General features: G+C 41.0%; 1 protein-coding gene across 1 annotated transcript in view; it reads left to right on the top strand.

Annotated features, from left to right (window-relative positions):
• The window catches only part of ppp1r8b (protein phosphatase 1, regulatory subunit 8b), a 39,908-nt gene extending 26,265 nt beyond the window's left edge, over positions 1–13,643 (top strand). The window contains exons 6-7 of the mRNA XM_084335862.1: positions 8,105–8,169; positions 10,257–13,643. Coding sequence (XP_084191988.1) covers positions 8,105–8,169; positions 10,257–10,610 — 419 coding nt within the window. The 3' untranslated portion in view covers positions 10,611–13,643. The remainder of the gene's footprint in view (positions 1–8,104; positions 8,170–10,256) is intronic.
• Positions 13,644–14,059: the final 416 nt, after the last annotated feature.

A 14,059-nucleotide genomic window follows, 5' to 3' on the forward strand; every position in this document is an offset into this window, starting at 1 on the left:
CCCCCCATATCACCACTCGCCCATATGCCCTTCACAACGGTGATGTTGTCATACTTGGCATTCAGAATACACCTGCTGAACCCCTAGCGTTGTCGATTCGGTTCCAATGTATTGTCATCTTACAGCACAAGTACAGTACAACCAGAATACATTTGGCATACAACCAGAGTGCAAATGTAACAAGTCAAGTTGTTTTATTTAGCCATTACATTACAGTGAAATGCTTGGTTCTTTCACTGCCCAACTCAGTCCAACCTAGACCAGCCCAACCCAGTCCAACCTAGTCCAGCCCAGCCCAGCATCTTTCACTGCCTAGTTCAGCCCAACCCAGTCCAGAATAGTTCCCTCTTTCATGTTAATATGTGATATCCTAATATTTTGAAGAGTAGAGACAGTGTGATTAATACATGTTGTATGATAATATTGTGAAGAGTAGAGACTGTTATTAATGTTTTATGCTAATAAATATTTTAAAGAGTAGAGACACGTGTGATTTTTACTATGATTGAAAATCAATTTAGACGAAGACATACAAAGAAGTAATTATCACAATTAGCGATTTTTTTTGGCTGGTAAAAAAAAATCAGATACTCGCCAGTTGGCTGGTAAGCCAAAAAGTTAGTTTCCTCCCCTGTTCCTGATATTCACTTTTTTAAAGGTCCGCCTCACCTCATGCTCTGTTACCCTGAACACTGAGTCTCCATCAGCAGCAGACCCCCCCCCCCCCCATTGCCGTGGCTTGTGGGCTGGTGTTGTTATTACCAGCATCAAACCTCGCATAGAAGGTATTGAGGTCATTTGCTAAGGAGATGTCACTGTTCAGTTTGAGGGAGGTGCCTTTGTAGTCTGTCATCGTTTTGAGCCCCTGCCACATAGCTCTGGAGTCAGCCTGTTCAAACTGGAGTTCAATTTTATCTCTGTAGCGCCGTTTGGCCGGTCACTGTCCTCCTTACGTTGTATCGCGCCACCTTGTGGTCATTCATGTTGCCTGCCACCAGGCTGTCGTTGTATGCTTTGGTGCGCGCTTTCAGAGCTTCACGGACTGATTTGTCTACCCAGGGTTTTTGATTTGGGTCAACTCTAATTGTGGTAGTGGGGATTGTTTCTTCCACCAAAGTACGAACATAGTCCAGCACTGTCTCCGTGTAGACATTAATGTTATCTGTGTCGCGGAACACGCTCCAGTCTGTGCACTCAAACGCAGCCTGGAGCGTCCCCTCCGACTCCACATCCCATTTCTGCACCTCTCGCGAGACTACAGGTGTGCTCTTGATTCTTTGTTTGTACTTTGGAGAAAGAAATATGGCCGCATGATCAGACTTCCCAAAGCCACTAGCAGAATGAGCCTTGTAGCCACCCTTGAATTGCGAGTAACAGTGATCTAAAATGTTACCGCCTCTGGTGTTACAAGTCACATGCTGATAGAAGTCAGGCAAAACCTTTCTCAGATTGGCGCTATTGAAATCACCCACTACTACAATGGCCGCGTTATCGTTCGCGGCTTGGAGTTTGTTTACCTCATCGTGAAGTCTGGAGAGCGCAACACTATCGCTGGCTTGCGGTGGAATGTACAACCTACAAGGATGATCGCCGTTAACTCTCTCGGAAGGAAGAAAGTACGACACTTGATTGTTATATATTTCAGGTTGTTATATATTTCAGGTTGGTGCAGCAGTGAAAAGCATGCATGCTGTGACATCCAGATTCGCCCAGACATCCAAACCATTATTCCTAGAGAAAAGTTCCTTGACAACAAGAACAACAAGGCCCAGCTTATCCTGCTTCTAGCTGAGACATTCAGTAGTAATGGAATCCGTGTACATCAATGCTCTGATGATGCAGACACTTCTATCGTCCAGGCAGCTCTAGATGAGGCAAGAGAGTCCGCTGTTGAGGTGAGAGCTGAGGATACGGACATCCTGGTTATGCTCATTCATCATGATGCAGACCACTCAGTCTTCTTCACAATAGCAAACAATGTGTCTTACGATGTTGGAAAGATACAAGAGGCCTTCAGAGAAATACAGGAAATATCTGCTCTTTCTACACAGCTTCTCAGGCTGCGATACCGTGTCTGCAATTTCTGGCTTTAGCAAACCAACTTTGCTACGCACACACTGCAAGACGGACCAAGCTGAGAAGGCCATGGACGTTTTTCTTGACATCCAAGCCCAGAAAGATACCATCACAGCCGGCTGTGAAATATTCAAACTCATGTTCCATGGGAAACCACCCAAAGGCTTGGGGGACTTGAGATTTGAAATGTTCAGCAAGCGGGCTGCAGCAGGGAAAATCAGAACTGAGAAACTGCCCCCGACTACAGCAACAGCAGCACAACATTCTCTCTGGGCATATCTCCAAACCAGAGACTGGCTTCTACTACAAAGTCCATCACTGGATGTTCTGGACTATGGCTGGAAACTAGGAGAAGAAGGCTATGCACCAGTCCCTACCACAGACATCAGGAACATTGACTCCATCATCCCATTTAAAACCCACCTCAAAACCCACCTGTTTAGGCAGGCGTATGTCTGATTTTATATTTTAATGGATTGTGATTGTGAATTTAACTGTTTTAAAATTGTTGTACGGCGACCTTGAGTGCCTTGAAAGGCTTTATTATTATTATTATTATTATTGCCCCAGACTATCTACTGAAATTAATCAGCTGCAACTGTGAGGGAGACTGCAGTACACACAGACCGGCTGCTGTAAAAAACAGGGGGTCAAGTGCATATCTGCTTGTGGCAAGTGTAAAGGAGAGTGCCATAACAACCAGACAGACGAGAAAAGGAGTGAGGAAGATGGGGATTTGGCTTAGTAAAAAAAAACCTGAAACCATGTATTAATAATGCACATTTCTATGGAATGTTACATTTCTCGGGGCGGCTACGTGGTGCAGTGGGCAAGGCGCTCACCATGAATACTGGAGACGCTGGGTTCGCCTGTTCGAGCCCAGCGCTCCACATTGCTTTCAGTTTAGCTGGTCGTCCGTACTAATACACATTGGCAGTATTAGGGGGTGGGAAACTGATGGGTGGGGATCGGGCGTTGTGGACAGCGACTCCTACAGGTCGGTTGGTGCGCCTGCGCAGTAGAATCAGGAAGCGATGGGGCGGCGCCCCTCCAAAGCGCAGACCCCCTGACGATGAAAGATCGCGCCGCGCAGGTGAAAAGATGCGACTGCTGTTACCTCGAGTATCGGAGGGGACTCGTGCTATGTATGACTTAGTCCACATTGCAGCCGGCTTGTGGGAGGCAAGAAACAGCGTTCCAGACAGGGGAGTGTTGAATTGGATGATACGAAAATTGGGATGGGAGAAAAATGGAAATGGGAGAAAGTGGATAAAAAAAAATAACGTTACATTTCTCTTGGAATAAAGTAAAAATATTTTCTTATGGAAAAATTGTTGTTTTTTACTAAAAAAAAAAAATGGTTGGAATAGATTCAGCGCCCTGAAAAACCCTAGTTAGACACCCCACAAGTTAATATTTGATTTTTCATATTTTTCACCCAAGCCCTCTGGGTATACCAATATTTTATGGCCAGAGAGCCAATTTTACTCAAAACGAATGGTTGGAATAGATTCAGCACCCCTGAAAACCCCTAGTTAGTCACCCCACACGTTAATATTTGATTATAATTTTTTTCATATTTTTCGTCCCAAGCCCCCTGGTCTCCTTAACTTTGATTGGCTCTCCAGAATTTTCCCAGAGGATTTGGGTTTGAATAAATTGAGAGGTGTTAGACACCTATAGGAACACTTTGGTGAAGAAAGCTATTGGTAAGAAATATTTTCACAGATGGTCCAAACATCTTGCTAAAATTCCCGAACTATTCCCATTGTGACACTGTCCACAGCCGCCTCGGCCCCCACAAGTTTGTCAACATTACTGTCCTCGGAACCGTCCATGTTGACAATCCGCAGTAACGTTATGCGATGTGCGCAAGTTGGATTCAATCCAAAGTCAACGATAAGCTAGAACGCCCAGCTACCAATGCATTGGAATTCATGCTCGCAAACGCAAAGTTGTGTGCATACAATTAAATGGCCATCAATGACTAGCTACCACATACCTCAGCTGGCTACAGAAGAAGTTGGCAGCTGACGTTGGGTACCGTTGTTGGTGCGCTGGTCTGAAGGTTGGCATTCTCTATGCATCCGTGTTGACATCCACACATGAAAATGATGCACAAACAAATCCCACGCCATCCTCAATGGATCAGATCAACGTGCACATCAAAGCGAGGTTAAACAATCCAACGCTGTCCTCAATGATGTTCTCAACGAGCAAAGTTTTTACTTTGTATAAAGGCTTGAATTAACTTGTGACTAAAAAACAATAAACCTACAAGCCGTGAGGAGACTGAAACCGGCTAGAACTTAATTCACACGTCTGGTTGAAGTGTAGGCTACTCGTCAGATCAATGATAGAATTTCCACGAGGTCCATTGCAATAATACTCTACAAGTGTATTTATTTACACCACAAAATTGCCCAATGCACAATTGCATGAAAGATATAAAGCAAACTGTTCTACCTTGACAAGTGCACAACAAACGACAAAACGTGGCGGTCAAAACTGTGTGCTCTTGCCGGTAACAAACACACCTGCATGTCATCAGTACCATACACATTAAGTAGACGGGTAAGCCACCTACTGGTCATTAAAGGGAACTGCTACCATGAACCCAACTTGGATGGGTACCTTCACATTTGAACCGGTACCGGTACCTGTGAATCGATACCGGTACCCAACGGTACCTTTTTCGGTACTTTAGTTTCTAAAAATCTAATCTACCTACCTCAGTTGTAAAAAGAAAATTCCAAACTTAATATTTAATAAATAAATAATGTATTATTATTACTTTATTATTATTTACATCTTACTGATGTAAAGCACTTTGAACTGCAATCCCCTGTATGAAAGGTGCTATACAAATAAAGTTATTATTATAATTTATTTATATGCAACATGCAACGAGTAGAAATGCTCCGCTATCTCTGTCTGCAATGCATGTCGATTGTCGATTGCTGCTCCACTGTGTGTGTGTGTCTGTCAACTATGCTTCGGTCCAATGACATTCCCCCACCCACAGTCTGCGAATCAGAGTCAGAGTAGGGCGGGTTTTCACGGCATGTTTGGTTGTCTCTCACCTGGGGCAGTGCAGAGTAGAGACTGACATGTGAGTGGATTTTGACTCCCGCTCCTTCCCACTCCCACAGAAATAATCCCATCCCATCCCAATCCCAAGTGAGAGTTTCGAAAAAATCCCACTCCCACAGAGGACTGATCCCAATCCCGTCCCAATCCCGAGCCAAACCTTTATAGAATCCCACTCCCATCCCACTCCCGTTTACCAATCCTGCTCCGTTTTTCTTCCTCAGTATAAAATATGCAGTACTTGGGTCACATCATGTCTGTAGGGCTGTACGTTAACTTTTTTTGCACATAGCACTGATGCTACAGAGGTTGATAGTTTTGTAGTACAGGCCAAAATCTTGTAGCACAAGTATAAATGTGTTATATTTGTAACAGTCACAAATGTGCCTATTGTATTTGCAGTGCCATGTTTGGCTGTCATTTTCATGCTGACAAGTTGACGTCACACAGCCAGACACGTTACGTGTAAGGAATTATGGGATTTGGTGTTGGTTGTATGGACTCTACTAGGGGTGGGAATCACCAGTTTCATCACGATACGATATCGATTCTTTGGACAACAATACGATATTTGCCGATATCACAAAGTATGCCACGATATGATGCAGGTGCCTGCAATCGATATGAGACGATATCATAAGCCCATTTAACACAATCCGTAACATTTAGATCAACTCAAAAAAGGTAACACATATTATTTGAAAAAAATAAATGTAGCTCTTCCAGACATTTAAATGAAAAACAATCTATTGTTTTTAATACAAATAGACCTCCTGTTCACTGTAAAGTGCCACGTTTTGACATATTGAGCTTTAAGCTTGAAATAACTACCGGTAAGTTAAATCTTTTGGAACTCGCAACACACAACCTAAAACCCCTCCCTACCTCCCTCTCCCAAACAGTTCCTAATTTATTTGTATGTTGCATGATCATGTATACATTTATTATGTATTATATTTGTTATGTTTAAATATCAACATTATTTGGCCATCCTCAGTAAATACTATCAAACTCCTTTGACCTCACCTACTTAAAATCTTTGACGTAGAGGGAGTGACAGAGAGAGGCTGAGGCTCCCCCGCCCCCTCCCTTTCCTCACTGTTTTCTCTGCCTCTGAGTTGCGTTAGCTTAGTTTAGTTACCGGTAGCAGCTAACTAGCTAGTTTTGGTGAGGATGCAAAGCATCTAAGATGCATTGGAAGCGTTGCGGGGAAAAACAGGCAGGGACTTATTTCCTGGTCACAAAATGTGCACTCTAACATAACATAGCACGCTGTTGTTGGGCTGCCGGAGCTGCGCTTGGGAGGAAATGAGACTTGCCACAGGATTTTCAAAATAAGAGTATCGATATGAACCGAACGTTGTTAGCTGCCGGAGCCATAGATATTATGGCTGGAGTTGCGCTTGGGCGGAAATGAGACTTGGCACAGCATTTTCAAAATAAGAGTATCGATATGAGGGGAGCTCCAGTAGCTCACCGCGTACCTCGAACGCTATTTCGGCGTCGGGGACAACCGTGCGCGTCACGGATCTGGGGTAGCGAGTTCGACTCCCGGACAAGCCGTACTTTCTCAGAGTGTCTTTCCCCCCATCTATACCCCCATTCAACCTGTTTCTGTCGGTCATACTTGACCAGAAAAAAGCGATAAACGCGAAAAGAACCAGCTGACTGGTCAAAGTTTTAAGAGTATCGATATGAACCGAATGCCTATCGCACGGGTGCTAGTGCAGTAAATTCATTCATCGCACAGACTGATTTTTTCATAGCACGCTGTACAGCCCTGATGTCTGCCTTAGTTAAATATAAAACCAAACATTTACATTAGTGATGCACCGATGTATCACTCCCGTCCAAATCCTGTTGATTTTGTTGTCATAGTTCCCACTCCCATCTGCTCCCGTTGACTTTTACTCCCGGTCCTGCCCAATCACGTGATTCAAAGTGAAATTGACTCCCATCCCGCGGGAATCCCGAAAAGATGTCATCCTCTAGTGCAGAGGCAGCAGAGCCAAGTTATAATGGATCTTTTTAGAATGCTCTGGGTCTGCACTTGGGCAGTGTAGCGCATATGTTTATTATATATATCTATGGTGTAGCGTGTTAGCGGGGCTCCGTCGTCTCGAGTCTACTAGTAAGTAACTTACTCCCATGCTCGCGCACACACGCGCTCTCTCTCACGCTCGCGTGCACGCACACACACGCATAGTGCCAACGCTTGGTTTGCACAAGCTGAGCTGTTTAACGTGTGGTTTCGTTTTGCGGTAAACAAAACGTTGACGTCATCTGACCTTTTTTTCTTTTATATAAAAAAAAGTATTATACATTTTCTGCAAGAATAATAATAATAATAAAAAACGTTTTTTTTTTGCATTACCGACGAGCACCATTGGATCTCACGTGAATCTATACTCTGTAGTACTGACGTGTTTCGGTAGGTACCAAGTACCGAATTCGGTACCCATCCCATAATGCATAGAATTTTACATACAATAAAGAAAGGCAAACAAATAAATGAAATATGGCACTAAACCAGCTAAACTAAACTGGCTCTAACACTTACTCTTAGTATATATTCAGATTCAAATTCTTTATTACCTATATTTACTGTAACATATAATATATATATATATATATATATATATATATATATATATATATATATATATATATATATATATATATATAATATAATATATAATCTGATGAGGCATACAGACCGTCATCTGCACCTTTCATTACACTTTACTTTTCTCATATTCTTATTTTCAGAGTTAATTATATTGTTTACACTGTTTATACATTTCTCAGTTTTTATATTCAGATAAAATTGTTGCTATGACGCCCGCATTTGTCCAAGGGGATTAATAAAGGAATATCTTATCTTATCTTATGCAGGAGGTCATGAATGTTAAATGGATTTTGTATTACATGTTTACAGAGGATATCGATCCCTCGGTCGGCCGCTTCAGGAATATGGTACAGACTGCTGTCGTCCCCATCAAGGTAAGCTTGGATTCAAGTGGTGTAAAAGAGCACTGATGCATGGTGATTGATGGATTGGACTGGCATTTTACAAAATACCATGTCTGTAAACAGCTACTGGGGGCAGATTGTTAGAGAGAGAGCGATGTTGTGCTGCTGTATCCATGAATGAATAAATATGACTATTAGAAAACAGCAGGGTATGCATGTGCAGAATATTCAATTTAAACCTTTATTTATTCTCAAAGGACAATTGAGGTCACCCTCATTTTCAATGTCGTCGAGACTTACTATTGACTATTAGAAAACAGCAGGGTATGCATGTGCAGAATATGACTCAGAAAACAGCATGGTATACATGTGCAGAATATGAGTCAGAAAACGGCAGGGCATGCATGTGCAGAATATTACTATTATAAATCAGCAGGGTATATATGTGCAGAATATTAAAATCAAACCTTTATTTATTCTCGTAAAAGGTCACCCTCATTTTCAATGTCGTCGAGACTTACTATTGACTATTAGAAAACAGCAGGGTATGCATGTGCTGCAGAATATGACTCAGAAAACAGCAGGTTATGCATGTGCAGAATATGACTCGGAAAACAGCAGGGTATTATGCAATGCATGTGCAGAATAAGACTATTAGAAAACAGCAGGGCATGCATGTGTAGAATATGATCATTAGAAAACAGCAGGGCATGCATGTGTAGAATATGATTATATTGAAAACAGCAGGGCATGCATGTGTAGAATATGATTATTAGAAAACAGCATGGTATGCATGTGCAGAATATGACTATTAGAAAACAGCAGGGCATGCAAGTGTAGAATATGATTATTAGAAAACAGCAGTGCATGCAAGTATAGAATATGATTATTAGAAAACAGCAGGGCATGCATGTGCAGAATATGACTCATTAGGAAACAGCAGGGTAAATAGGGTTAATGTTTGTCCTATTGAACTAGTAAATATTCAATCGATTAAAATATTTAACTTGATTAATCGCATGATTGTCCATAGTTAGTTAATAATTAATCGCAAATTAATCGGTTTTCTTTTCTACCTTAAACATCTTTTTCAAGTTCCAAGTTGTAATACTCTTATCAACATGCGAGTCAACAAATGCTTGCTTTATGCAGCCATTTAACACAAAAGGATGACCCTCATGCATTGCAAATTTGCATCAAATTCAAAACAGTGACGCACAAAATAACTTAAAAGAAAATAATAATTAAAAACAATGAATAGTGTGCATGAAATAATAGGGGAAAGAAAACGTTAGGAACTTGTTACATTCACCCACACAAGGGCTGAGTAATCACACACCCCCTCTCTCTCTCACACACACACACTCCCAGCTCTCTTTCTCTCTTGCCCCTTCCTCATCTCTCTCACCCCCTCTCTCTCTTTATATCTCACACACACACACACACACACACACACTTCAGAAACAAACATAGTATCAATGAGAGCATCAATAATACACCTGAGCGAAGTATTTTTTATTTTTTTTTTAGTTAATCGCGAGTTTAAAAAAAATAGTGGCGTTAATAGAATCAGGCGATAACGCGTTAATTTTTTATTTGATTTGATTTGATATTTTTTATTTTCGTGTCTTACATACAGATGTATGCCCAGCCCATATGGGCTTACAAGACACATAACAATAAGTATATAATAATATACTTTACCAATTACTTAACAAATGACATAGACCAAGATGGCCATACAAAAAATACAAGAAAATACAATAAAACGTAATATAACACAAGCTGTACTCAATGTAAATAAACAGAAAAGCAAGGTGAATTCAAATACAATTATATAGGATACAGTGTGTTTTGTCTCAGGTGCCATGCCTTCTCCAAAAATCCTGCAAAACCGAAGATGTCCTCCACAAAAAAACAACTCAACATACAGCTCTCAGACTGCCAAAACAAATCTGGGTTTACAATTTGATTTTTTTTTATAAATAAAGCGTTAATACCGGGTTAACTTTGACAGCCTTAGTAAATATATATATATTATTTATATATATATGACCGTGACCCAGAAAATGTATCGCCTGCATAGCTAACGTTCTGTCTTTGCTGCCTTTTCATAGAAACGGAGAGTGGATGGTCAAAACACTCTGGGGCTCGAGGACTTGGCTTCGAGACGCATTCACAACTACACGTTCGGTGGGGGTCTTTATGGGGACCTTCCTCCCACCAGCCACGAGAATCAGCCCACGGGAGCCCCAGGAGGGGCCGCCATCCTGGGAGGACTCCCCCTGCCCTTCCCCAACCCGGCCCCTGAAGTGGACCTGGCTCCGGAGACCCCCCAGCCGCCCGTCACCCTCAACCCTGCTCCCGTCACAGGCCCCTACCTCCCTGATGGTTACAACGAGCCACGCAAGAAGAAGTACGCCAAAGAGGCGTGGCCGGGCAAGAAGCCCACCCCCTCCCTACTCATCTAACCCCTTCCCCCGCCACGGGGGCAGGACTCTCAGGTTACCAGCGGAGACATCAGGGACTGTGACCTGGCGGAGGTGGAGCCATTCATCTCTCAGACGATTTAGGATTTTTTATAGTTTTATGTTTTTTTTTATTTTAATTTTAATTATTTTTTTATGTTATTCCATCATCATTATAAAAACTGTTCGAAAGACATTCCGCCAATTCCCAGGGGGCCATCACACTGTATCGTCCATAGCTTAACGTACAGCACACATTCAATGGGTTGTGTCAATGAATGATGGCATTAAATATGGCTTCCCCTTGTGTTTGACATTATTCAGTCCTCCCCACACTGCAGTTTCCAGTTAGCTATTAACAAATGTACTACAATAGTGAAACACTTGAAAATAACTGCTACTAGTAACATTAGCTAATGTTCGATCTAGTGATTGGTCACATTAGTCTTTGGTGATACTAGCTAATGTTGGCTATAATGTTTGGTAGCTAACATTAGATCTAATGTTCCGCAGCTGATGTTGGCGCTAGCTGACAGCAAAAGCACAACTTGTGTCGGACGCCTTGCACTGTGGGGTAGACGAGAGGGACTGAATGATGTCCAACATCAGGGAAGACATCTTTCATACCGTCATGCATTCCGGTGTATCTGAATGAGACGAGTGTCCAGTAAGTTATGGTAAAGAAAACACCGGAGTATTTGTTTTTTGGTGCGCTTGCCCGTTATAGACTCTACCATTATATAGTCTGTTATATGACTGTTTGTGAACAACGATGTGGGCGGAGCTCTGCTTCTGGAGACGAGCCGGTACGCACATCTTTTGGGGGGAGAGACTCCAGGGCACTACTCCACGAAGAGTCTGAATGAAACCATGCAATGTCTACCTACCTGTCCATGCAAGCGCTTTCATGCGTGCGGCTTGGTTTCGGAAGCGGAGATTATCCCCTTGAGATGACATAGATGAAAAAAGGGTCTATTGCCAGGCAACATAAGTATGGTCGGTCGGTTACAACTCCCTTTCATGGTTTTGATGTTGGGTGTCAAGTGGAAGTATTTTTTTCCTAATGTGTTTCAACATTTTATTTTTTTCACTCACTTTTTTCCCCTCCCCACAAATATTTTTGATAAAGTGCTAAGTAAAATAAATCTCTTTTTCTAGAGATATTACTGTAGGAATTGATACATTGAGTATCTGCATGAACTCAGTCTCAACAAGATGGCTTTTATTTTACTATTAAGAAAGTTATATGAAATGGGCCTGGGCGATAAACCTAAAATGTATCGATAGCAGCATTATGATTCTCTTACTGGCCTAATTTGACCCATATCGATATGTTGGGTAAATGCATTCCTCCAGTGCATAGGCTGTTTCAGTTTGTGCTCCTTTTAATTCAGCTAAATGTACAACAACCAGTCACATTGAAAGACAAACACATTGACTGACAAACAGCATGTTGACAGAGGGCCAACACAATGGAGAATATGGTACCTGTGCTCTGGTGTAAAAAATAAATAAAAATAAATGTAGGTAGTTTAATTTATCGTTACTGATGTCAATTGGATAATATACAGTCATGGATTTTCACGTTCTATCGCTCAGCCCTAATATGAAATAATCAGGTGATCGATTTGTTTTTCTACACATTTGGATGTTTCCTTGAGACGAGTTGGATCAATAGACCCTACAGACCATATTTATAAAACATTGAATGAGTTGTAGCCTCATCTGTTCATGTGTCTTACAAGCCACTAGATGGGGATGTGCCCATTGGTCAGAGATCTCTGTTGATGTGCCAAACTCAAGAACATAATTGAATAATCGGCCTACTTCAAACCCCCCCCAACTGTAACTGTTTTAAGTGGTGTTTGTGCACATGCTTTTGGAAATGGACTCGGTGCTACTGTCTGTGAATGTCATGGGATCAGAACCTGTCCTTGTTACTTTCTACACGTTCACAGTTATGACATCCAAAAACAGGACACACAACATTTTATTTATAAAGCTATTCTGTTTCTACCAACTTTGTACTGATGACATGTGGCCCGACTTTTGTCCTCCTTTTGGGTGAGTGTGTCTTTTGTAAAACCTATAGCAGTGTAAATAATAAAAAGGTGACACTTTGACTCGGGAAGCAGTCATCAATCTTTTTTGTTTGTATCTTAGTGTACACTAGTCAGTTTATTTTTACAAGTTTCAAAATGGCGTTTTTATTTAATTTTTCACTTCACAAAAATAATAAATTCAAGGCACTCCCCTTATATTAATACTAAAAATCTTTAATTTGATTGGCTATTGCATAGCAAAAACAAAACCAGTTAATTTAATGCAATCACAAAGACTTTTCCAGTAACTGGGTCTTGGGTAACTAATATGGAGAGTTGAAGAACATGTTTGGAAAGGGGAGGGTCGAGGGAGTTACTGGCTTTCATTATTTCCTCAGTCTATGCTTATTTAATTTTTTTTTTTTTATTTACAATGTGTTTTGTTTACATATTAGGTTTAAATGAATGAATGTACAAAGGAAATACACAAAGAAAACAGTATGACTTTGGAAAAATAAACATTTCATTCATCTTTATTTTGAAATAGTTACAATACAAATTAGGGCTGCTCGATTATGTCAAAAATCATGATCATGATTATTCTAATTGATATTGAATCTTTCTGTCATCTTCTACAAGTTACCAAAGATGGTTCGAAATAACTAGAAACAAGCCGTGGCTCCCACCTCCCTGAACACGAGCTGAAACTGTTTGGGTTTGGCCCCCTGGGGAGCCGAGGGGTGAGGCGCACCGCTGTGAAGGAAGGGTGCACTGCATTTACAACATGTTTTATCTCGATTCTCTGGTTTTCATGGTCGATGTGTCGCCCTACTACAAATACATTAAGACAATCCTACGATAATGTAAGTGTCTGATCAATTATATGGAAATATGTTTTCCTAATGTGTTTAAAGAAAAATGTTCACTCACTTTTCTCCTCAAATATTTTTGATAACACTTGTGCAAAGAAAAATAAAATTGTATGTACAGTATGTGTTAAGTGTCTGACAATGTAAGTGTGAGTGTGATCAATAATATGAAACCGTTAAAGCTGTTAGACTCAAAGTCAAAATGACAGATTGACAAAATGGTATAGCGATGGCAGAAGAGCAAAACCTATGCATAAGAAAGTGGACTTTTGCACTTTGTGAGGCACTAATACCTGATTGGTATTGTTAACACAATATAGTAATATGGTCCAAAAACAGTATTGTATTGGTATCCTTAAAAAAAATCTTCAGATAGGAGGCCATATAGCTTTGTTAAAGCAACTTATTCTACAGAAGTAATGAAGCAACTTATAAAATAAGACCATTCCATTCAAAATCATGACATTACATTAATAAAACAGTAATGATCCTCATAATTTGTGTGTCAATGTAATGTAAGCTACTGGCATTTTTGCATATT

The sequence above is a fragment of the Notolepis coatsorum genome (assembly GCF_963971535.1).
Source record: "Notolepis coatsorum genome assembly, chromosome: 19".
In the NCBI taxonomy this organism is placed as follows: Eukaryota; Metazoa; Chordata; class Actinopteri; order Aulopiformes; family Paralepididae; genus Notolepis; species Notolepis coatsorum.